At 37.0% G+C, this 25,498-nt stretch overlaps 1 protein-coding gene across 1 annotated transcript in view; it reads left to right on the forward strand.

Moving 5' to 3' along the window:
- Positions 1-25,498, forward strand: part of CNTNAP2 (contactin associated protein 2) — a 663,767-nt gene that overhangs the window by 436,127 nt on the left and 202,142 nt on the right. The window contains exons 11-12 of the mRNA XM_042886519.1: positions 6,058-6,164; positions 21,955-22,074. Coding sequence (XP_042742453.1) covers positions 6,058-6,164; positions 21,955-22,074 — 227 coding nt within the window. The remainder of the gene's footprint in view (positions 1-6,057; positions 6,165-21,954; positions 22,075-25,498) is intronic.

A 25,498-nucleotide genomic window follows, 5' to 3' on the forward strand; every position in this document is an offset into this window, starting at 1 on the left:
GCTCTGTATTAAGAAGAGCCAAAAAGGCAAGCAGGATACTAAACACTGTAATAGAACGAAAATAGAAGAAATGCTTTTACAAGCAATATTTTGCTGGTATGGATATCCCTAGCACCCTGTCTTTTGAATTTGAAATGCATTTCTTTGTATCTCATATCAAAGAATAAGGAGAGGATAATAGGATAATGGAAAAAGACAACTAAAGGATAATAATACAATACAACTCCATAAAAAGAGCACAGTAAACTGGAACTAGGAATGATTTCACATCAGTCTCATAGTAGAAGAGCTAATGAGAATTCACTGAAGTTACAAAGAAGCAAAAAAGGCCTCTCACTCTTGAGCCTTCCCTTGCTCAACACTAGCAGTAAGCTAGGAACTGACCTTCTAATGGTCTCCTGAAAAGGAAGAAAAGTGTTCCTGGAAGGTGTAGAAGGATGGAGGAAATCTGGCCACCAGAAAAAGAGCTATTCAAAAACACCCTGGGATTCCTAGGCTCTCTGTGGCATAGGCTAGCCTCTATTGTAGAAAAATGGGGCCCAGTGGGAGATAAGGGAAACACTGCTAGCTCTTCAACCCATTTGGCTGATTGATTTGAGGGCCTGGGAAAGTGTATTATGAATAACAGGGCGAGACAGCTCACTGCCTCTACTGTGGCATGGAATCTGTTAATGGCATTAAACCATCTAAATATATCAGAACAAAATCAAGGAAGAAACTATTTACTGCATAACTGAATCAAAGAGCCTGAGTAGAAGCTTGCTGTGCTTACAAATAAAACCATCCAAACTGGCTCAATACTTCAAGTCAGGGTCTTGCCTATTGCAAGCAAAGGGGACCTGAAGACATTAGATCCTCATATCCCTAACTATTTTGAAGAAGAGTTTTAACAAGTCTGGACTAGGAGCTCCTATAGAACTGGGCCTTCTGAAAATCCACCCTATAGTCATGCAAAAATTTGAGAAAGTACAAGAAAGACCAGTGGGAAGGGTATCACTGGAAGATCAACTTCCTCCTCAAACCACTTTCCATCTTACATCTTGCTCCAATAGAGGAGCTGAACTAATGGATCTAGGCCAGTGCTTCTGACAGAAGCCAAGGAAAAATTCCCCACACTTTAGCTGCTCTAACTATGGGATATGGAAGCCAAAAGTATAACAATAAGTGGACCAGTATCTAGCAAAAGAAAGCAATGACAGCATTTTCTAACGGGATACAAGAACTACAAAACAATAGCAGATAACAGAGAAGGAAAATTAGCTCACCCCTTTCAGAAACCACCAACTCAAAAAAACCAAAACAAAAAAAACCAACAAAGACAACAAACAAACAAACAAAAAACAAACCACTTCGTAACCAGAGAAATGCTGCTAATTCTTAAATGAGAATGAGAAATGGATCCAGGCTCCACACCTTCAGGTCACTCAGATGCATTGCTTGCATCTGAGCTCCCCACTTCAGCAATGCCTTTTCACCTACTGCTCAACCAATGGTTTCAGACTGTGACCTGGCAATTCTACTGCAGCTACAAATTTCAAAACTCATAGCTAACATTACGCACCCAGCCCTCAAACAAAGGTTATATGCTACAGTTCAGCATAATGAGGAAAATCATTCTTTAATTCAATGATTAATGTCTGCATGCAGTGTAATGCGGCCAGATAAAAGTGATATACTCTTAAATATGAGCCTATGAATCATCCATGGAAGATTCACAAAATTGCATTGGGGAACTGGGCATGAAGGAAGCAATTTATGATTATTCCTTTGAAAGCTCAGACCTTGTAAAATTTTCATCAGGAATGAGGGACCTCATATTGCAACAGGTACCACCCCATCAGTACGGCATCATGTCATCTCTAATGAACTCCCCAGTGGCCTCGGAGGCCATAGCACAACAGACCACCCAGTTAGTGGCAGACTTAGGGGAACCTTTCCTCATAATAGCCATATTGTCATATTATAAACAGATTTAATTATCATTTGTATTGTGTTGCTATCTTAGTAATACACAACGTTAGATACTTCACGTTACACCACTGTTCAGTTTTGTATCCATATTGAAATGGAAATAGCCATGATTTATTTCATTCTGCTCTTTTGTTGCATACTGAAAAAAATCTCTAAAGAAATTAAGACTGTAGTTTTATAATACCTGTGCAAGTGATGACCGATACCTATGAATTAGGTATTTCATCTCACAAATACTGAACTCAAATCACAGATTTCTTCTAATAAGGATTACTGTTTAAATTATAGCCATTACTGTAAATAGTTAAGCAATGAAAAGACTAACCATTTCTGTAGCAGTTACCATGGCTTGTTCTTTTTATTTATTCATGACACAATGTCTGTAAGTAAGAGGTTAAGAGAAGACCTTAGTAAATATCCATTGAAATGATCAAATTCATTTATTTAAATTCATTTAAATAAAATCAAATAACACAGACAAAAAGATCCTCTGTGCCAGAATGCAAGTGCAAGTACCCTGACATGGGTAATAGTTGGTTCTACTATGTCATGCTAGTCACAACAATGATTTCATACATCCAGATGTTATGTCTCTTAAATGACTGGTGTTAAGAGTATTAGAACACTTGATACTTTTACAGGCATTGCTGTTCTAAGAGCTGATAGCCTTTACCAGGATGTCTTGTTCACATATTCTTTTTTTCAGATTGATCACCTCTGCTTTGAACAATGTTGCAGAAGTACAACTCATCCTAAATGTTAGTTCAATCTGATATGACCCAAATTTCTCTTTATACCCCATCTGCCTTTGCAGAGTGAGAGTTCTATGTTACTGTGCAGATCTTTCCTCTTATAATTCCTCTTCAAAAGAACCCCAGGCTTCAGTAAATACTGAATAGAATGATTAAATCTATTCTTGAGGAGCAGCCCCCTGAATGACTTGAGAAATCATCTTATTTACATTAGTGCATTGACCATATGTTTTAATTATGCACAAAGATGCAAGCAATATATGAAGAATGGCTGTTTATATTGCAGTTTATTTTTATTGTACTACTTTGAGCAGGTTTCAACTATTAACTGTCAGTGCAGCTATCAAAGCTACATAGCTTCAAACTTTTTCTTCAGTGCTGTACCACTCAACCACAACAGCCCAGTGCACCTGCTGAAAATGCTTTCATTTTGAAATAGAAAGTTGGAAGACATCATTACTTGGTTTGGTAGAGCATCAAGCATACAGTATATTTTAACATATATATCAAAATAAAGAATTGTTTTGAATTGAAAAAAGTTGGTATGCATTCAGAACATTTCAAATGGCATATTTCAAGGATTTCAATATGTTTTCCAACATCACAACTGGCACTTTCCACTGAGCACTGTTTCGAGGAAGTGTAAAATATTTCATGCCAAACTGTCTGGCAAAAGCAAAATATTTTGTAGGGACCTTTTTTCCTTTTACATCTTATTCTTTGTGTGCAGATTTCTGGATTTTTATGAATTTTTATAATTTCATTTTTATAAATGAAATCTAAAACCTTGAAAAATCAAAGTTTATAATAAACTGAATTACTGATTATTGTTCTGAAAGTGGAGTGCTTGAAAAATAGAATAAAGACCAATTAAATTACACTCAAATAATAGTCAATAATCAATGTTTCTATTGGGCAATCACAAGGGTATTAAGTAGAATTGTAGGTTCCCAGCAATGCTCTATTTGTTTATTAAGCATACCAGGATCATGTTATTATAATTTTAAAGTCAAATGCTTATTATTAAAACTGTTTTATCCTCGTTGTTAATTGTCCTTAAAAACAGTTTTGCAGTTCATATGAATGTTTTGTGGTTTTTGTGAAAGCACTCTCCATTTTCAAAAGCCTGAAATTGTCATCATTCTTGCTGAAAAAAAAAAAAATTGTATATGTTTATACACAATCTCACACATACATATATTTGCACCTATTTACTGCTTGAACAGTAAGCCTTCTGACATCAAAGCAGTTCATTGCACAAGTTCTAGGTAATGAATGAGTTATTACTCTATGCATCTGTTTTTAGCAAATTTAAAATTGATTAAATAATAGAGTGTGAGTTAAGCACTGTGTTTCTATTTGTATGACAGAGCTGTGACCATAGTAGCACACGGCACATGATTTGTTGGGGTGTACTTCCTTTGTTGTCTTAAAAATGTCTTGAACATCTAAAACATTCATTATACTGTAATTTATAAAAATGCTGTAGGGCTTCTATAGAAGAATAAAATACAGGTATACACTAAGGACACACAGAAAGGACAGGGGAATAAGTCAGTTGAAATCATGCTTAATACTTTCTATAAAATTTTAACTAGGCGTGCTGCTGCTTAGAGATGGGAGAATCATTGCAGTAAAAGAAAAAAAAAAGATAACCAACCAATATAAATATGCTCAATGATGATTTAGAGGAGAATAGTGAAGTGCAAAAAGGTCATTCATTTCTTTGTTACTGTTCATTACTGCTCTTGATCCAGTTGACTGCAATGAGGAGAGTGAGGAAATTCCACTGTGATAAACCCTTGGCAAATATAAACTAAAATTTTCTTTCTTATCCCAAAAATCTCATAAGTTAAGAATATAGGAGATGTGCATAGATAAAAGGAAGAGAATTTTAAATGAATATGTATTTTACATTGCTACTAATGAACAATACGCATGCATCATTAAGATTTGTGAGCATATTGTTCAGCTCAGGGAGAACACTGCAAAATAAATAAATCATTGTTAAATACTATCTCATTGAAGTGTGGTTGGTCTGAGTCAAATTCCAGTTTCTGACTCAGGAAACTTGGTCTATATGTCCTTGTCAAAGGAATGAAGAGTCTAAACCATTTAAACCTATTTAAAAACATTTATCCTCACCCTGTTGTTACAGGCTGTTACACAAAGTCCCTCCCCAGCCTTTGGGAGCTGAACACTGCTGTTAAGGTCTCAGAGCTTTCTCTTCTTCAGGCTGAAGAGCACCCAGCGTGCCCTTTTGTAGGGAATGTACTGTAGCCTTCTCATCATCTCTGTGGCCCTTTCTGGGCCTGCTCCAACTTGCATTGGGGACTCTAGAACTGGATGCAGTAATCCAGGTTGTCTCATGAGAGCAGAGTACAGGGGCAGAATCATCTCCCTCAACCTGCTGGTCACACTTCTCTTGATGCAGCCCATGATACGGTTGGCCTTCTGGATTGTAAGTGTACGTTGATGGCTCACGTTGACTCTTGTCAGTCAACACTCCCAAATCCTTCTCCTCTGGGCTGCTATCAAGCCATTCTCTGCCCAGCCTTTATCTGTGCTTGGGATTGTCCTGACCCAGGTGCAGGTCCTTGTGCTTCTGGCCTTCATGAGGTCGACATGGGCCCACTTCTCAAGCCTGTCCAGGTCCCTCTGGATAGCATCCCTTCCCTCTAGCATTTCAGCAGCACCACTCTGCTTGGTGTTGTCTGCAAACTTGTTGAGGGTGCACTCGATCCCACTGTTCATGTCCAAATGGATAGGATAAAGGAGAATGAATGTCTGCCATGAATCCCTGTGAAGAAAATACAGTTGTACCATTAATACTGAAGACTATATCAGCTTGCTTTAGTAATGTGGCATTAGTAAGTTCCTTACTGACCAGCAGGCAGCCTTCCTCACTTTATCCCATTTCTGGCAATAGGATGTTCAATAGAAAATCATTGGCATCCTTTACTTAACTTTCAGTCACTCCATGAAACACGACACTACCAGTACAGCTGAAGGAAATGCACCTTGTGATGTTCTTTTTGTTTTGACAGCTAAGCATCAGAAATGCTTAGCTTAGAACCTTAATTCATGATGAGCAATTGCATTCCACCTTTATTACCTTCTTTTCTGTTGTTGTTGTTGTTGTGCAGGGGCTGCAGATTAATCACCAGTTGTACACTTGTGTGTTTGGATACAATTCTGTTGTTATGCATAAAATAACAAAGATTAATTATCAGGCAAGGACGTGATATAATGTTTGTGCAGCTCCTAGCTTAGCCATGTGTAAATCTTGATGCTCATTTAATTGTTTTTCTCTCTTTCTATCTTATTCTGCCAGGTGTGTGCCCAATCACTGTGAACACGATGGCAAATGCACCCAGACGTGGGACAGCTTCAAGTGTACTTGTGATGGAACTGGGTACAGCGGGACGACTTGTCACAACTGTAAGCCATCCTGCCATTTCAAAACCGTAACTGAGTACAGAAGGCACTGATTAGTTGAGATTAAAAACTCAGCTTTCCTCTCTGCTTGCTAAACATCCTGTAACCTGATTTGTTTTATTTTTTTCCTAATGAAAAGTTCAATTCAACAAATGTTCCACCTTATGTCCCTAGGGCTGCATTTATGTAGCACTATTCTGTACCATGCATGGGACAAAAGCAGCACAGCTATCTTAGCTGAGTATCCTGAAGAAAAACATCCTCAATTTCATATGGAGTCAGTGGTTATTACCTCGACTATTGCAAGGAACTGCTGACCACTGCGAGAGACAGTTTCTGGTTGTTAATCACGAGTCACGTTTAAGTACTTGTTTTCAGCTGTTCTAGAATCATGCTATCCACTGTTGTGATGTTTTGCAAGTAAGAATATTTATTATGAGCTCTACTTGTGTTGTAGGATATGAAAGCACAGAAAGAAAAGAAAAACCTGCAGTTGCTCTTGATACAGGTTCTGAAGCATATGCAGATTCACTTATATGTGTCTTCTGTTCCTTCATTATATACTAAAACCAGAATTATTCATCTGCCAAGTAAAGTGTTATAAAATGTCTAGAAGATGCAGGAAATATATCCAGTCCTTACTTTTTTCTTTCCTTAGCAAGTTGCCTCTCAATATTCAAGAGACCATAAAGATGCCTCTGAACAGTTGAAAATTTGAATTTCTACTTTATCATGTAGTTAAAGATATAAATGAATATAATCTTCTTTAGCTACAACAGTGTAACAGGTTAGAAAGATAGAACAAGATTATTTCATTCTTAACAAAAAAAAAGAAATGAGAATAATGGTGAAAATTCACAGGTGTCTGAGTTTCAACAAAAATCTGTTCTGTTTTGAAATATTGTATTAGCATGGGAGATACTGTATTTTATATATTAACTATGAATGCATATCTATTAAGTGTCACAGTCCTTCATGATCTGGCAAATGAACTAGTGAAACTGAAAGAGTTAAATGGCAAATAAATGTTTACTGAAGGGAGATACTTGAAGTACTAGTGCTTGAGGACAGATTTCATGGGCAACACTTTTCCTACCAAGAGTAAACATGCATAGTGATGGCATGTTTAGTCTTGGGAAAGAATTTAGAATGAGGTAGTATTTTGATTAAACAAATCAAAAACTTCTTATGTTTCTTTCTGGAAGTATTATCTTTATAGAGTTTGTACTGTTCTAGTATGGACATCTGGAAAAATGAGCTTCCTAAGCAAATGATAGGCTGTTAAGGTGTTTAACTGGAGAAACGTAGGGATGGAAGCTTATTTAGTTAATTATATTTTATCTAGCAAGTGTCTGCAAACAAGTGTAATCTGTTAGAGGAAAATGTGTCTAACAGCCAGACAGAGGCAAGATTCCTGCAGCTGCATACATTCCCAGCAGGGACATGCACACAGCACAGGTGCACCACATACACATGTATGCCACAAGCTGCACAACTCATACAGCACTCATTTTTGTACGGCAGCAGTACCTGTGTAGGATGGAGATTCACTGGGGAAAATGTGTGAGGAAGATTGGAACAATTTACACACAGATGGTGGATTTCTCCAGTGATTGGGCTTAGGCAGTCCACTCTGTATCTGGCCTTAGATCCTTGTCATCTCGGTTGCTGGTGCCTGGACCTTGGACAGCCTTGCAGGCTATCATTTGTCCTCTCCTTCCTGCTAATGACTTGTTTTGTTCCTTTTTGGGAGGATAGATGACTTCTTAACATGTAACCTAACAGGTCTAACTTTCCTTTTTGAATCACAAAGGAAAAAAGGAATGGATGATGTAACTTCTAAAGTCACAGTCATTAAAAAAGAACTAAAGGAGCTTAATAGGATTTTCACCTGCATTTTATGGATAAACTGTAATAATGCAAGTAAAGGGCACTGTTGGACTACAATAACAGAAGGGGAATTTGAAGCCCTTTGTCCTGTATTTAATTATGGGATGGATAAAGCATAGATTATCATTGTCATTCAGAGATGCATTTGTCAACATTTAATTTTTAATTCAGCTCAAGTTTCTAACTTCGATGGATAAGTTTTTGTTTTGTTGATATTCCAAGAACCTCATTTTAGTTTTTAACTTGTACTGCTATAGTTTCAGAAGTCTTCTTTCCTATCAAAATGGAGTGAGCAGTGAGTTTTTCAGTGGAGCTCCTATCAGAGTATGTGAAGTCTTGTGACTTTTTGGAGTTTCAATTCAAGGGCATCAGAATCAGTGAAAAACAAAAAATGTAATGTTTAAGTATAGACCTACAGAACCTTTACTCTGCCCTTACAGAGCAAACAATAGTTATCAGTAAATAAAAGAGCATATTCCATCTGTGTTTTAAGTAGAACAGAACTGCAAATAATAAGGGGATTAGTTGAAGTTTGCTAAAGGTTGTAGTTAGCTTATCCTGAGATTTGGGGCCTCATCTCTGCTACAGTGATACTGACTCAGTATGTCCTTTCCTACTTGCACAGTGTGTATCTGTACCTGAATCCGTATGGTGTTACCTTTCATTTTCTTGTGAGATTTCTGATGTTTGTGATAATACAAGTCAAACAGTATAGAAGAGATGCTGGAGGAGAAAGGAAGTTGGAATGACAACTGTTGTAGAGTATAAAAATAACTGAAAATAATTTTGAACAGGATTACAAGTTCGGTGAAAAAGCTGCAAAATCTAGCAGATGTCATGACTCTATGAAGTAGGAAATTGTTCAAGTAGATGTAGCACAACCAGTGTCAGTTCAGTACTGTTTTACTTAAAACCATTTGTTTAATAGCATAATCTTATATTTATACTCGGCAGAAGAAGATTTATTTTCTCAGTGACTCCAGTGTTTGTGCTGTGTATATAACAGGGTATCAAAGATGTTGGATTCAAGATTATATTAGTGGATATTTTAATTCTGTACCTTATGATTTTCTAGACCTTGAGTTTTGCTGAACTTAAAGGAACAGTGTAATTCTGTGGTATTGAAGGCTTTTGTCAGTGAATTGCTTTTGCTTTGGTCAGGGAATTTAACATTATCCTGAGTTTTTGAAACCGAAACAAGGCAAGCCTTGACTGAATTTCAGATTAGTTTTTTAGGTTTCTTTGAAGTTGAAATTCAAAAATAAACTCCCTGAAGTGAAACAGAAAAATGTTTGCTTGAAAACCTCGTGAATCAAAATGGCTTTTTTTGATGCGTATTTACATAATCTACATAGGCTGATCCAAAAGTAGCACCTCTTATTTATTTCCTTGGAAAATGCAAAAGATACACAGAGTGTAATAATACTATCTGGTAGAGGAAATTCTTAGCTACAGAACACTTTTTTGAAGTAGACACCACCATTAGCTGTGCATTTTTTCAGTGATGAAGAAGAGCCGTCGTGCTACAAAATCTCTTCCTTTTACAAAGACATGCTAAGATCTCAAGCTCTGTGTCCACCCTCTCATTATTTGTCAGAGGCTTAAGCTACCGTTTGCAGTAATTTCTAATCCATAAGAATTTAGTGTTTTTACAGTTATTTCTGGGTCCCTTAAGTTCAAGTTGTATCTCTCATTGCATAGTAAACACCATGGAAATCTGCCAGATTGCTCTGGCTAACACACAGTGCCCTAAGGAACACTGTGGCCTGGCAAATATCAGGCTATAGCATCATCTTTATCATTAGTCAAGACTCAAAGTTAAATTAATACATTTATTTAAAAATCATGACTTACAGAAATGAAACTGTTACATAATTATTTTTAAAATTAATTAAGGTTATAATTAAGAGTAGGCATAATCTGTTTAAGCTTTATTGTATCAATTACATTTTAATATCTGCCTAACCTTTACAGCCTACCCAAGGGTGCCCTAACACGAAGAGTTCTTAGACAAACATTTCTCTGGTATATATTGGAAAATGTTTCCTGGAGCCATTAAGAACTGCAGCTCATTTTCCTTGTTATTTCTCCCCATTTTCTTGATGTTCTTCAGATAAGACTGCACTGCTGCATCTTGTGCAAGCAATACGTCTGGGTTTAGGCTGTAAGAGTCTTCCTGTTATTTACAACTTCCTTAAAACAAAACAACATAAATTTTACAATTTCTATGCAGGTTTAGGTGGTAATTATTCAAGCATCTTAAATTTTTAATATATACCTTAATGCATACTTTCTCTTGCATCTACATGTGAAAGAAACTCAATAAAAGTTAGTTTACACTGATAAATGATAGTTTACACTGACTGTTATGAATCTACATACCACCCCCTGTGCTAACTTTCTCAGGTTCTAGGCAAACATTTAATAATAACAACTATATTGGTGGTCTTCTAATTATTTCCAAGAGTAAAAAGTCCAATTTGCTGTAAGGTTAATCTTAATTATATTTTTATGTACTCATGATGGACAAGCTGTGTGTGTTTAAAATTCAGCCTTCTGTCTTGCTCCAATTTATAGGAGGGAGAGGAAGTTCTTGTAATATAAGTATACCTGACTGTGAAATTAAGACACAATGGATCAAATGTTAGCCCAACCAGTTTATTACAAGTTCTTGTCGTTTTGGGAGATGGGGAAGGGAAGACGGGAGATAGAAAAGATAGGAAATGAAAGCTTTGTAGGAACCAAGAGGAAGATTGTTACCACCATGGGTCAACTGGTTTGCAGTTCAGTTGTTGAACTTCAGTAGTTGGCTGCTGTGCACTGTTGCTTGGTTGATGACGACGATGACTGTGACTAAGTTTCCAATGGCAGTGCAAACTTCCAAAGTGTCTGAGTCAGCTCTCTTTGGAGGGACAGCTCAAATCCAAAGTTGTTGAGTCAGCTTTCTTTGAAGTGGCAGTTTCTGGCTTTGGGATCTCAGCAGAAACTCCTTTGTTCCCATCTTCTGAGCCTTGCCAGCAGAGGGAGTAGGGAGGTGCCAATCTGCATCCTGTTTTTCATAGGACACAATGACATCATTCCCCGATTTTCCCATACCAAGCTGGAGTTATTTGATCATAGGCCAGATCTTCCACCGGAAGCATTCTTGAGCACTCTCTTCTGGAGGCAAACAGTTTCAAAGAAGAATGCTTTCACATGTAAAATTGTCCACACAGTGATGGTGACTGCCACATGGCAACACCCAACTCTCATCTCCTAGATAAGTCAGAGTCTTATCAGAAGAAATGCCTCGGAAAGCAAACTTTGAGCCAAAAACAAAGAAAGGTGCAGACACCTTCAAATAAACATTGTCTTTATTTTTATCAGTGTTCCACCTCCTTTCCTTCTAGAATATTGGAAAGGAAGTGGTTTGCTTATAAATCTTTAATTATTCAACAGGAGAGAATAAATTCCATTTTACAGGAGAAATACAAATTTAGAATCATATATAGATTATATAGAATAATCAAGGTTGGAAAGGACTACTAGTCCAACTGTCAATCTATCAACATTTTACCCACCTAGACCTTGTCTCTCAGTTTCACATTTATCCTTTTCTTGAAAACCACCAGAGACAGTCTACATCACCTCCCTGGGCAGCCTTTTCCAATAACTCACCAATCTTTCAGAGAATTAAATTTTCCAAATATCCAACTTGAATCTCCTCTAGCATAACTTGAGGCCATTCCCTCTTGTCCTATTGCTAGTTACCTTGTCTGGCCCCTCCCTCACCACAATCTCTTTCAGGTTTTGTAGAGAGTATTAAGGTCACTTCTGAGCCTACTCTTCTCCAGAATAAACAATCCCAGCTCCCTTTGCTGCTCTTCATAAGATCTCTTCCTAATACTTCACTTTGTCCTTCTTTGTACATACTCCAGGGCCTTAATAACTTTCTTGTAGTAAGGAGCCCAAAAGTGAACACAGTACTCGAGGTGCGGCCTCACATGGACTGAGTTCAGAGGGACAATCACCCTATAGTCCTGCTGATTACACTATTTCTGATACAAGCCAGGATGCCATTGGCCTTCTTGGCCTCCTTGGCTCATGTTCAGCCAGCTGTCAACTAACACTCCTTTTTCTCTACACAGTCATCCAGCCACTCTGCCCTAAACAGCAATGCATGAGGTTGCTGTGACACAAGTGCAGAACCCAGCACTTACTCTTGTTAAAGCACATGCAATTGAGCTCAGCCCAGCAATTCAGTCCATCCTGAGCCCTCTGTAGGGTCCTCCTACCCTCAGCTAGATAAACACTTCCTCCCAACATGGTGTCCTTTCAGCTTACTGAGAGTTCACTCAATCTCTTCACCCAGATCGTCAATAAAGATCTTAAAAAGGGCTGGTCCCAGTACTGATCCCTGAGGTGTACCACTAGCAACTGGTTGCTAGCTGGATTTAACTCTGTTCACTGCTATTCTCTGGGCCCAGAGATCCTGGACTACATCCACAGCCTTAAATACTCTTGTCTGCAGAAGACACATTTAGGAATTGCATCAGAATATACAGCTGAACATCTGAAACATTTTATTTTCTACATTCAGAGTCTAAATGAGAAAAGATAGTGTTACAGTATTTGTCTTGTCACTGCTGTAGTTTCATAGCAAAAGAATAATTATCAAAATATGCTTTCAACTTTGTTTAAAATTTTACAAATTTACAAATATCTGATCATAAGAAACAGGTTGGGTATGGCTTTCCACTTCATTAGTGGAAAAGACTGGGGGAGTTCTGAAAACAACATAGTTACTTTTTTGTAACTCAAACAGAATTATTAAAAAAATCTAGAAAAGGCAGTGGCTTACAGATCCACAGATGTATTAATGCATTATGAGATCAATACAATTCCTAATAATTCACTGGCTGTGGAAACGTTTTTATCTTGCAGTTTAATAGAAAGAAGAGGGGAATCTGCAGAAACAATTGAAAACAAACTTTCAAAAATGCAACTGCTGCAAATGATGATAATACTGCAGATTGTTTTACTTGTTTACCTTGGTCTGAGTGAAATAGATGAGACCGTCCACTAATAGTAGTGTTAGTTAGGTTCTCATGTGTTAGGTTGTATAATGATGAACACATAGGTGCTCTAATTAGCGTAAGAGAATGTACAGGCAGAATGTACAGAGTGCCTCCAGGAAGCAGTAGAATAGCCCACTAATCCAATTTTTTAATCATCATTTTTGACAAAACTGAGGAAAAGAGTAAAGCTGCTAACACCTTCCAAGATGAAAGCAGTTTGTACTTTTCCCTAGTAAGTTTTTCAAAAATGTCTAATATATCAGAATTGACTCTGCTTAAAAAAACTTAAAGACACTGGAGTATTTTCCTCAGTTTATTACACTTTAATATTTAACTGTCATCTGAATGTTACATTATAATTTGATAGTTTATAACATCTATCAGCGGTATGCTAGAGCTTTCTCATCTGTGCTCAGAAAGAGACTTTGGTTTGATGTCAATAAGAATTTTGTGTTAATAGAAACTAGTTATGTATTTCAAGGATAATATGCTGCCTTCAGCATTAAAACCAGAATTGAGTTCCCAGGGCCTGCACTGTGAAATCTAACTGTACGTTCATATAGCTCTGCCTTAAGAAAGAAGAATCAAACAAAAACATATACAAGAGGCCAAAACTGAAATTATCTATTTTTCATGGGCCTAGTAGATTAAAATGGTGTTCCTATCCTGATCCTTAAAAACTCCCATAACAACTGGAAGAATAAATCTTTTTTTTTTTCTTGTTTTTTTTCTTTATAATTTTTTTTTTTTTTAACTATCTCCCTGAAAAAGATACTGAAGGGAAGATTGAACTGTACATCAAAAATAGTTAAGTTTCTCAGGAAAGTCATTAGGGACATTCTGACAAACTGGAAACAGAAAGCTGCATTATCTAAGATATTCATCTAAGATATTCTGAGTCTCTTTGCTAGCATGTGACTGCTAGATGAGAGAGTGACTGAAGAAAGGAGCTAATGCCTCTTACTTTCCTCATGTTTGTTTTTACTCAGTCTCTCAAACAAGTCTTCCACTGATTAATTTTCTTTCACATCCTTTGTTCGCAAGTAACATGCTTCAGGTATGCATTATCATGCATGTGTTCTTTACTAGAACTTTCATTTAGTCTTCTCCTATGAGATTAAGGAATCAAACGCAGTTTCTAATTTATTTTTTTTCCCAAATGCAGTGGTAACAAAAAAAAAATAGCACTTTCAGTCTGGATTTTTAATAAGCCTACGAGCGACTCTCTGGTAAACATCTTTGATGTCTGGTAATTAAAGAAGTAGTTATGTACAGAGGAAGCCATGTATCCTGAAAGTTGCCTGATATCCTTGCTGAGTCCATCTGCTACGTACCCCATCTGCTCATAGGCCTGGGTGGTCAAATTGTGGCTGGTGCTAGGATCCACCAGTCTACCCTGAGCTCTCCTGGTTAGGTTTGTGCCCAGCCCTCCTGTTGTGCTTGGGCTTCCTGGGCCTTACTCATTTCCTCACATGAATGGATTTCCCTTGGACTACCAACACTGCCCCTAAAATCCTGGGGACCGTGCCCTTCAGTGGCCTGGCCCCTTAACAACCCTGCTTGTATTGCTTTCTAAAAAGCCATAATACTTGTGCAAGTGTCCAAAGGATGTGAAGAATTTTCAAGAAGGAAGAAGAGGTGGATTTTTCTCTCCTTTTTTTTTCTCTTTATTTTGTTTTGTTGTTTTTGTTTGTTTGTTTGTTTGTTTTGTTGTGTTGGGCTTTTTTTTAGTTTTAGCTCAGCATCATGTACGGATTCCAGTTAAGTGGAAGAAGCAAGATAGTACATATACAGCTTTTAAAAAGTGCAGAGATTCTAGCTTTAAAGCACAGTGTTTCTGCATACTTCAGTAAGTTATGCTGTACCAGACAGACATTACGTTCTTCTAAAAATGTAAAGATAAATGGTGTTGCTTCCTACTCGGTTTTCTCTGCGTCTATACCACTTGCCACTTTTAATTCTGAGTATGAAACAAGCGCTGGATCTCGTTTGCACAGCTTTTTCTGAACAATTTAAATCTACTGATCTAGCTATCACATGAGACCACAGAATAGATCTTCAGACATCATTACAGAACACAAGATCTTATCATTAAGTTCTAGGAGGATTCTGTTGCCATCAGTAGGGTGAGCAACACTTCAGTTTCATCTCATTATTGGTCTGAAGACACACGGCTCAAGTACAGATGACCCTCCATAAGAATGCAGTTTCCAACTTCTCTACAGTTTATTTAAAACCAGCCATTTTAACAGCTGACTTCACTTGTGAGAAGAAGTTTATAATCTGTTTAGAGTGAAGACCAAAATTCTTCATGTGTTTTGCATAGCTTGCTGAAGAGTCAGTTTGGGATGGGAAATAGCTTTTGTTCTCTACCAGATGCAACTAGCGTTGGAACAAATAATCTGGTGAAAAATGAAACACTGCAGCCCACCACAAAACCTCACATTCAGCTCTATTTCTGTTATTTCCTGAGAACTCTTTTTAATATCTGTGTTGTTTTTACTGCAGCCAGTAAAACAAGAATTAGTCTCATCATTACTGAGCCTTGTTAGTTTCATAATGTACAGCAGATTTTTATTAAAAACAACAAAATCAATCTTGAAATAGCAAATTAAAGTCTTTTGCTTCCCTCTTTTTTTAGTTCTCTGTTCTTGTTACTTAGATAATTGTAAGATTACGAGTGAGCCTGATTAATCTACAATTCAAGTTCAAACTCTTTAGGATGTCCATGTATGAAAAAAGCTCCATCTGGGACTGACGGGGGTTGCAGGTATTGTACCTTAGAGATTTCTAAACAGATGAGTATATGTCTGTGACTTGTGCATCTCTGTTAACGACTCTTACTGCTCTTTCTGCAGATTGCTTTCACCATTTACATGTTCAAAGAGTTCCTTAGAAGTTTTTAAAAATTGTTGTTACATCCAAGTTTTGATTTACAGTGTAAAACCTATGCTAAGATATTTTGGGAAGATCTATGATTTGTGTTGTATCAATCTATTGGAGATACGATGGGGACATTTAACGTGATTAATTAATGGCAATGATTTAAAACACATAGAAGGAAAAAAAATGTGTGGTAGGATTATGCTACCAGTAGTAATAGTATAATGACGCTTCTGATGTTTGAAATTTAATTCTCAACCATTAATAAGCAGGGGAAAAAAGACACAATATATTTTTCAAATAGGTTATCAATTTGTCTTAATTACAACCTTGATAATTTGAATTAATGATATGCACTTTATATCTGAATGGAGTTAGAATTGTGTTCCCAGCCTATTCAATCTGTAAGATTACACTTTTTAACATTTAAATATTATGTTGCCTTTGTTTGTGTGAGGCTTTATGGAATCCCTTCTCCATAATCCTTCTGAGTTGTCCTGATTTCAGCCAAGACAGTGTTACTAGCACACCACTGTTTTGGTTGTTGTTTTGGCTGAGTGATGGGAGCACACCTGGGACTGGGAGTTGAAGAGCCACTACCATGACGACAGAGCAGCAGGGAATGAAGTAGAGACAGAACAGCAAGCCTGATTTGGGCTAGGGATTATTCCATAATATATGATATCACAAGGAAGGTCGTAAGGTTGTGGGGAGTTAGCTGCTAACTCTAAATACTGCTAGCTATTTACTTCATGTACCAGGTGGTTTTTTTTTTCCCAGTATTAGCTGCTACATCACCTTCCCAAGGATCAAGACTGACTGGCTTGTGGTTCTCTGATTCCTCCTTCTTATCCTTCTTGAAGATGAGAGTGATGTTTGCTTTTCCCCAGTCTTTGGACGCTTCCCTCACTTGCCAGAATTCAGTAAAGACTGTATAGAGTACAATCTCTGCAATAAAAAAATTGGCAGAAAATTGTAATCTACAGTAGATTACAATCACGTCTGCCAGATCCCTTAACACTTATGATTGCATTTCATCAGGGTTCATGGAGTTAGGAATGCCCAGTTTGCTCAAGTAGTTTCTGCCTGATTCTCCCATTTCCTTCAGGAGAGGGACCACATTTTCCCTAGTCTTTCTTTTTGTCACTGATGTATCTGTAGAAGATTTTCTTGTTCCCTTGAATGTCCGTGGACAGATTCATTTCTGTCTGGGCTTTTGTTTTCCTAACTTGGTCCCAGGCTTCTTGGACAGTTTCTGTGTATTCCTCCCATCCTATATGTCCTCTCTTCCACCCTCAGTATGTTTTCTTCTTGTGTTTGGTTCTGTCCAGGAACTTTTTGTTCATCCATACAGGCCTCCTGGTGCTTTTACCTGACCTCCTCTTGGTTGGGATTAATTGCTCCTGAGATTAGAGGATGTAATCTTTTAATACCAACCAACTTCCTCAAACCTTTCTTCCCCCCAGGGCTCTATCTTGTTTTACAATATGAAGCAGACCACTTATGAGGCCAAAGTGCTCTCCTGAAGTCCAGGGTGGTAGGCTTGCCATGCACTCACCTCACTGCCCTAAAGATCTTGAATTCCACTGTTTTGTGATAACTGCAGACAAGACTTTATAGGCGAGAACGAAGTGTAGCACAGAACCTTTCCTTCTTGGCTTCTTTGTTACTTGAGGAAGAAAGTTGTCATCATCAATGCATTCCATGAATCTCTTAGAGAGCTCATACGCTCCTGTGTTGATATTCCAGCAGATATGCTTGGAGCAACCCATGTATTTATGAAGTAAATTTGTTGTGTTCCTCTTTCTCATCTTTCTGTTTATGCTTATAGCCCCCTTAAAGGGGTTTATGAGCTGAAACCCACTTGATATGAACTCCAGCACCTTGTAGAGCATTTATTTTTCAGAATTTTCCTAGGAAGTTGAGAGTGATGGAGAGGTATAGCTGGGCTTCGTGGATCTGATGCACCTCTACTTCTGTCAGTTTTATGATCTTTTAATTTTATTGATTCCGGTGAACCTACACTTATCTTCCTTCATTAGCAACAACTCAGAGGAGTTTATCCCTTGCAGCAAGCATATTCACTGACAGAAAAAAAGAAAAAAAGAAAAAAAAAGAAAGACACCATGTAGTAACATCTTCATTTTGCCATACTGTCAAGATAGGTCTCACATTTATTAGTTTTACGCATATTAAAGTAGGCTATTTCATAGCCTTAAAAGGGAAATTGCCTTTATACAGTGAAGAAACTTTATTTCATTGAATTGCTAATGGAACTCTATGGTAAAAGCATGTACTTAGAGTTACAGCAACCTGGTGTTGCTAAGCCCTTTTCATCTTTCAGTTACTCTGCTTTTTTAGAGATAGCCAACAGCTGTGTGTATTTGGGATAACTTAATCTTTGTATCAGTCAGAAAGTAAAACTGGATTAAGAACATTTGTTTGCCTCCATGAGGAAAAACAACAACAACCTAAGGGCAGTTGTCTTTTTCCATCTTTTGGCTAACGATCTGGAGCTGGAAAGAATATTCTGTAAACTCTGTTTCTGAACCATATATTTTTCTACAACTGGTAAAATTCTAACGCTAGGAAAGAAATACCTCCCCTTAGCTGTTCAGTTAAGCAGTTCTTCTGAGGAGAAATAGAACTCATGAGGAAATTCATCAAAGAATATGCTGTAGAATTCTACATGGTTGGAAAGTGTTTAACTTTTGTATTACTCCTAACTTTTTCTCCCTTACTCTGCTTCCCTCATCTAGTTTTTGTTAAGAGAGACTTCTCCCATCAAGTCATGCTCAAGCCCACTGTCATGGCATAGTAAATGGTGAACTTCAAAATATATTAATAGTTACTTTATCAGATGTTTAGATTACTAGATTTTCTGCCAATGCTGCTACTGTTAAAGAAGTTTGTGTTTTGTACTAAAACTTCAAATGACATTTTTCTTTTTTCTTCTTTTGGTACTTCTTTATACTTTGTTTTAGAACTCAGCAACTTTCAGATTTTAGCATGATGTGGATTTGGTCATCTCAGTTTGATCTGTATTATTCAGGTGATTAAACTTTTAAAAGACTATACCATTTTTTTGCTACTCTTTCTGTTTTTTCATTCTTCTGTACTTTTCCCATGATCATTGTAGCTCCCCTGAGCTTTACAGATCACTGTTCTGTTCTGCTGTGTCTGCTCTGTTTCTTACTGCTTAAAGTTTTTGATGTGACGTGAGAGAATGTCAAGATGAGTGAGAAAGTAATCTGTTGAGGTTTTTCTGTTGAGGTTTTTCTCCTCCTATTCTTTCCATTAAGAACATAACTGATTTTTTTTTCTTTTAATACTTGAATGCATTGTGCTAGAAATTGCGTATCTGGCCATCAAGGCAGCTGTAGTGAGTTTTACCTTTAGCTTGAAATATTTTGCTGTTTTGATTTATTCTGAATATCCTTAAAAGTGCATTGTGGTTTTTGACCAACTACCAAGAAAGCAAATGCATTATTTTCTGCATGTTAGTTTTACTGGCTTGAAGAACAGAAATCTGTTTCCCCCATGTGTTTCAGTTTTTTGGTTCTTTTTTTCCTATCTTTCAAAACAAATCACGAGTGTAAGACCTGTCCCTCTCCTTGTTCTTTCTTCTCTAGCCATTTTTCCTCACTTACACCTATACTCTGTAGAATCATAGAATCACAGAATTACTCAGGTTGGAAAAGACCTCAAAGATCATCAAGTCCAACTGCAACCTGACCATTCTACCATAACAACCCTCCGCTAAATCATGTCCCTGAGCACCACATCCAAATGGTTTTTAAACACGCCCAGGGATGGTGACCCAACCACCTCCCCGAGAAGTCTATTCCAGTGCTTAACAACCCTTTCTGTAAAGAAGTTTTTCCTGATATCCAACGCAAGCCTTCCCTGGCGCAACTTGAGGACATTTCTCTTCATCCTGTCACCAGCAAGATCATCCCCGCTGTCACTGCAATCACCTGTCAGATATTTGAAGAGAGCAATAAGATCTCCCCTCACCGAAGTCTTGCGTTTTGCTGACTTGTCCTTTACTAGATGTATTGATTGGTTTGGTTCCTTACAGTAACCTTTACCAATTGTCTGATTTAAGTTTTCGTTTGTTGGTTTTGGTTTTCATTTATTTATTTATTTATTATTATTCTGTCAAGATCTTTTCCTTGCTATATTCTACTTGCATTTTCTTACAGGACTTAATGAACTTGAATGACTGCTAAATTTATGACTTGTCAAATCTTTATCTTTTTAAACACTATAGGTATTCTTTGGTTTGATAGATCTTCTATTTTTACCTATTACATATTTCATTTCATTTCATTATTTTTTTTTTTGCAGCATTTCAAAAGCTCATTTGAAGGAAACATTGAATCACAATGTGTTCCTGTGTCACCTTTTCTTCTGCATCATCTTCTCCTTTGGCATCTTATTATCGTGTCTTACTCCATTCCCCTGCAAAGCTGCCTAGTCTACCCGAGCTTTCCAATTATTTGCTGTTACATTACTGGCTACAATTAGCCATCTGAATTCAACATGAATGTCTTTTACTTTGATCAAGTGTCTCCATATACCATCCGTTAAAATTTGTTACGCAGTGTCACAATTATTAAAAATGTTGCTGTTTTGTGTTTACACTCAGGTAATATGTAGAGAGCTAGACATATATTTCTGTTGGGGAAAAAAAATGGAAATGGGAGATGGCTTGGAATAGTTCATAATTTAATGAGTGTCTACTTCTACTAAATTGACTTTAGACCCTGTAATGAACAAGTAACATCTTACAGATTTATTTATTCATTTATTTATTAGCAATAACAAAGATTCTCTTCATTCATATATAACAACCCTTTGCATTCAAGTCACATTAAAATTTGAGGATTTTTTTTCAGCTCTGCTTTCCCTCCTGCATCTGAGACCAACAAAACATCTCACCCTTATGGACATCTGAAATAAAATCAGTCTTAGTAGCAGATCAGTTGCAAGAATTGCTAAAAAATTTGATGAAATTTTAGAGTGAATATAAAATCAGGTTAAGCAAACATTTCCTTTATTTTAAGAGCTAATTGATTGATTTCAAACAAACAAACAAATAAAAAAGTTGTCCAACCTTAGACGTGGTAGAAGAATTACAAACAAACAAATAAATAAAAAGTAATGTTGCATAAAAGAAGAATTGTATACCATAATATATGTAACATTTTCTGCACATAAAATGATTTGTGTTCAATTATCATTCACATCAAAACAATCCTAAATTCCAAAGAAAATGTGGGCAGTATTAAAAAAAGCCTATCAACAGTACTCATTATAATATTATGCCTGAGCTGTTCACATGGCATAATCTGACAAGAAGGTTTATGATTTGAATTAAAAAGCAGTAGACAGAGTTCAAGGTAAAACAAGTACAAAAAAAAACATGCTATGTCAGTTAAATTTCTTCAGGAAATACAGAGGCATTTTAGACATTCCTGGAACAGAGCATATATATGTAGATATATATTAACATAGTTGCAGAACTATATAGGGGCAGGTATTACTTGTATTGACAAAGTTCACAATGTCAAGACTTGAATTTATTCTGAAAAAATCTGAAAGTCACTTCAAGAAAAAAATAAATTAACACTCATATATCTCTAGAAACAAAACTAAATGGAAAATTTACTTATGAAAATGTTTGGTTTTCCCTTTTCTCCAAATTATTGGAATTCTCTTCCTATTCTGCCTTTGTCTCATGTGAAAATAAAAGAAAAGAAAATTGTATGGATCAGGAGTTTAACCACTTCTGTATTTACTAGAAAGATACTTTGTTTTCTGTGCAAGTCAACCATATTTCAATGACAAAGGCATGGCTCTTGAAATATAAATAAAGACAAGTTATTGTCCTTGTAGACTTTTTTTTTTTTCTCTCCAGGATATGAAGATCCTTACTGCTGTATTTTATTTTATTCCAGCTATTTATGAGCTCTCTTGTGAAGCATACAAACACTTGGGCAAAACTTCAAATTACTACTGGATAGATCCAGACGGAAGTGGAGCACTGGGACCTTTGAAAGTTTACTGCAACATGACAGGTAACTGTGCTGTACTTGTTAATTCACATTTATTTACTTATTTATTTATTTATTAGCATCAAGAAAAGCAGGATTTTTCATGATTCTTGCTACTAGTCAAAAGAAAAATAATTGCTAAGAAATTTTTGTGGGAGAGGTTAGGGTCATCAAAAATGTAGACATCATGCATTATAGTCTGATAAAGGCAGTAACTTCCTCATTTCATAAGCTTTTTGAACCAAAGCTATTAATTGTAATATCTTCAGTGCTGCACCATTTAAAATATGCGTAGATATATGTAACCATTTATCAATGCTACTGTTTTTGTAAACTGTATGTTTTTGTATTTTTTTTACATTTTATTTTAGCAAAGTTTTTGATACTGTTTCTCACAGTACCCTACTGGATAAAAATGTCCAGCATGTGGCTAGATAAATACATAATATGGTGGGTGAACTGTTGGCTGACTGTAAAGGTCAGCCTATAAAGGCAGTACAGTTAATGGAGTTCCACCAGGATGGCAGCCAGTCATTAATGGGTTTCCACAGGGAAATTTTAGCAACAGCCTTTTTAATGTTTTCTGTAATGACTTGGATAGAGGACTTGAAGGTACACTTAGTAAGTTTATGGATGACAGTGAATTGAGAGGAACTGCTGACCCCCACCAGGCTGGAGAGGCTTTGCAGAGATGTCTTGTCAAATTGGAGAGCTGAACAATTCCAAAGTACATGAAGTTTGAAAAGAGCAAGTGCAGAATTCTTCACATGGGATGAGGGAACTCTAAGTATATGTACAGGTGGAGGGATGAGCTCCATGGAAACTACATGGGGTCCTGGTTGATGGAAGTTGAAGATGAATCAGCAATGGACCATGGCAGCCAAAAGGGCCAATCATACTCCATGTTGCATCAGGCCCATCACTACCAGCCAACTGAGGGAACGGATTTTTCCACTATGCTCTGCATGGGTGCAGTCTTACCTCAAGCACTGCATGCAGGTTTGGACAACTTGATATACACACCTAAAACTGTTACAGAACACCTAAAGGAGAACTATGAAGATGGTGAAAGATTTAGAACACAATGTAAATATCTTGGTTTGTTCATTCTAGAGAAGAGGAGACTGATAGCCTCATGGCAGCTTACAGCTTTCTCACGAGGGAAGCAGAGGAGCAGGAACTGAGCTCTTCTCTGTGATGGCACGAGAGAATGACACGGAGCTGCATCAAGGGAGGGTCAGACTGGGTGTTAGGAAAAGGTTCCCTACCAGGAGTATGGTCCAGCACTAGAACAGGCTGCCTGGGGCAGCAATCATTGCACCAAACCTGCTGGAGTTCAAGAAGAATTTGGATAATGCTGTGAGACACAGAGTTTTATCTTGTGTGGTCCTGTGTGAAGCAAGGGTTTGGACTCAGTAATTCTTGTAGATCTCTTCCAGCTTGGTATATTATATGATTCTACGATCCTATGATGCTATGTTTGTTGAAAACCAGTTCAGTAATATCTGTGGTTCATCCAAAGTTAACTTTCTCAGAATGTCATATTACTTTTTTTTTCTGTCATACTTTTTCACATTACTTTTCTTTTTCTATTAATGACTTTCTACACCTACAGGAGAAACAAAATATGAGTTTTCTTGTATGTCTCTTTTTCATGTATTTACCTTGTGTTAGAATGATTTATCTTGCGTCATTTCCGAGACTGTAGTATAAAACATCACCAAATCATTTAAGTTTCTGTTTTGTTGTGTGAGTCTTGGATTTTGTTTTGTTTGTCAGTTTGTTTTTGATTGTTTTTGTTAGTTTGGTGTGTGTTTTCGTTTTTTTTGTTGTTGTTGTTTTTTTTTGTTTTTTTTTCTGCTTTCAATACTGGTTTTGTGTGGACAATTTCTCATTTGGGCATTCTCATTTGAGCTCAGTTGACATCTCAGTTGACATGCTGAGGCAGAAAGTTGTGATAATGAAAAATGAAAATGGGGTAATTTTTTTGCTCTGGGAGTATATTATTTATTTGTTCTGTTAATGCATGGCAATCATCTCAGCACTTCCACTGATTTCAAATTTAGGGCTGCTGATAAAACAGATCTGTCCCCTGACTTTCCCCAAATGTCAGCACAATAAGCTTGAATTTTAATCTATTTGCATTGGAAATCTGTCATACCTGTGAGACTTGGACTTCAATATATGCAGCTTGAATATGAAGGTGCTATTAGAGGTTGAAACAGTAACTTTGCCTTTCTAGGGGTCACATCTCATATGCATCTCTTTTCAGAAACCTGTATCACTTTGGGTTTGTGGGTGTTTTATTCTTAATCCAGTTTGACCAGGGGAGAGAGATTGTCACCGGCAGGGGGAGATACTTGAAGAGGGATGCAAGGCACGTACAAAAGACTCCAGAGCAAGTGCCTGTTGGAGACCAGATATTACCATTGTTTCATATTACCATTAATTCATATGTTCGAATAATAAATGTGTATGTAAGAAAGGAATCTGACCTAAGCTCTGAGACTGGCATAAATTGTTCTGTGTCTGGAGAAATAGGTCAGACAATTTGTACTGAGACAGATGTGTAAAGGCAGTCTTTCAGATAAGTAGATCCTGACCCTCTTAGAGCTTTTAAAATCACAACTAGCACTTTGAACTGTATTGGTAACTAATCAGACAGGCACTGGAAGGAACAACACCAAGAACTGCTGATATATTATAGTGATTTCTATCTAAAATATACTATAAATATGTATATATAAAATATTCCATAAATTCTGTGTTAAGCACTAGCTGTGGCTTTTGAGTACTCTTCAAGAATAATTTTTTAAAGTGAAGATAAACTGTGGTTGTGGCATCAGGCACAAAAAAAAGTGTACATATCCAGTACTGTGTTGTTGCTTATATATTTTAAATGTAAGCACACCGTAGAATATATAAATAGCTTCTGCAAAACTGAGGGGAAAAATAAAATAGAAACAAATAAGAAATTAAAAGTAATCATTTCATTTTCCTGAAGTTTCTCACGTAGAATCATAGAATCATAGAATTGCTCAGGTTGGAAACCTAACAACCCTCCACTAAGTCATGTCACTGAGCACCACATCCAAATGGTTTTTAAACACATCCAGGGATGGTGACTCAACCACCTCCCTGAGGAGCCCATTGCAGTGTTAAACAACCCTTTCTGGAAAGAAGTGTTTCCTGATATCCAATCTAAACTCACTCTGGTACAACTTGAGGCCATTTCCCCTCGTCCTGTCACCTGTCATAGTGAGAAGAGACCTACCCTCACTGCAATCACTTGTCAGATATTTGAAGAGAGCAGAACAAAACATTTATCAGTTATTTATTTATACTGGTCTTGAAGATATTATGCCTCTGTGGTGTGGCTTTAATCTCACTTCATTATCCAAATAGCTGCAAGCATAGTGACTCCAGTTGAGTGGTACTTGCCCTATCT

This window comes from Lagopus leucura, unplaced genomic scaffold (assembly GCF_019238085.1).
Source record: "Lagopus leucura isolate 7727_CA_CO unplaced genomic scaffold, USGS_WTPT01 Super-Scaffold_100058, whole genome shotgun sequence".
Taxonomy (NCBI): Eukaryota; Metazoa; Chordata; class Aves; order Galliformes; family Phasianidae; genus Lagopus; species Lagopus leucura.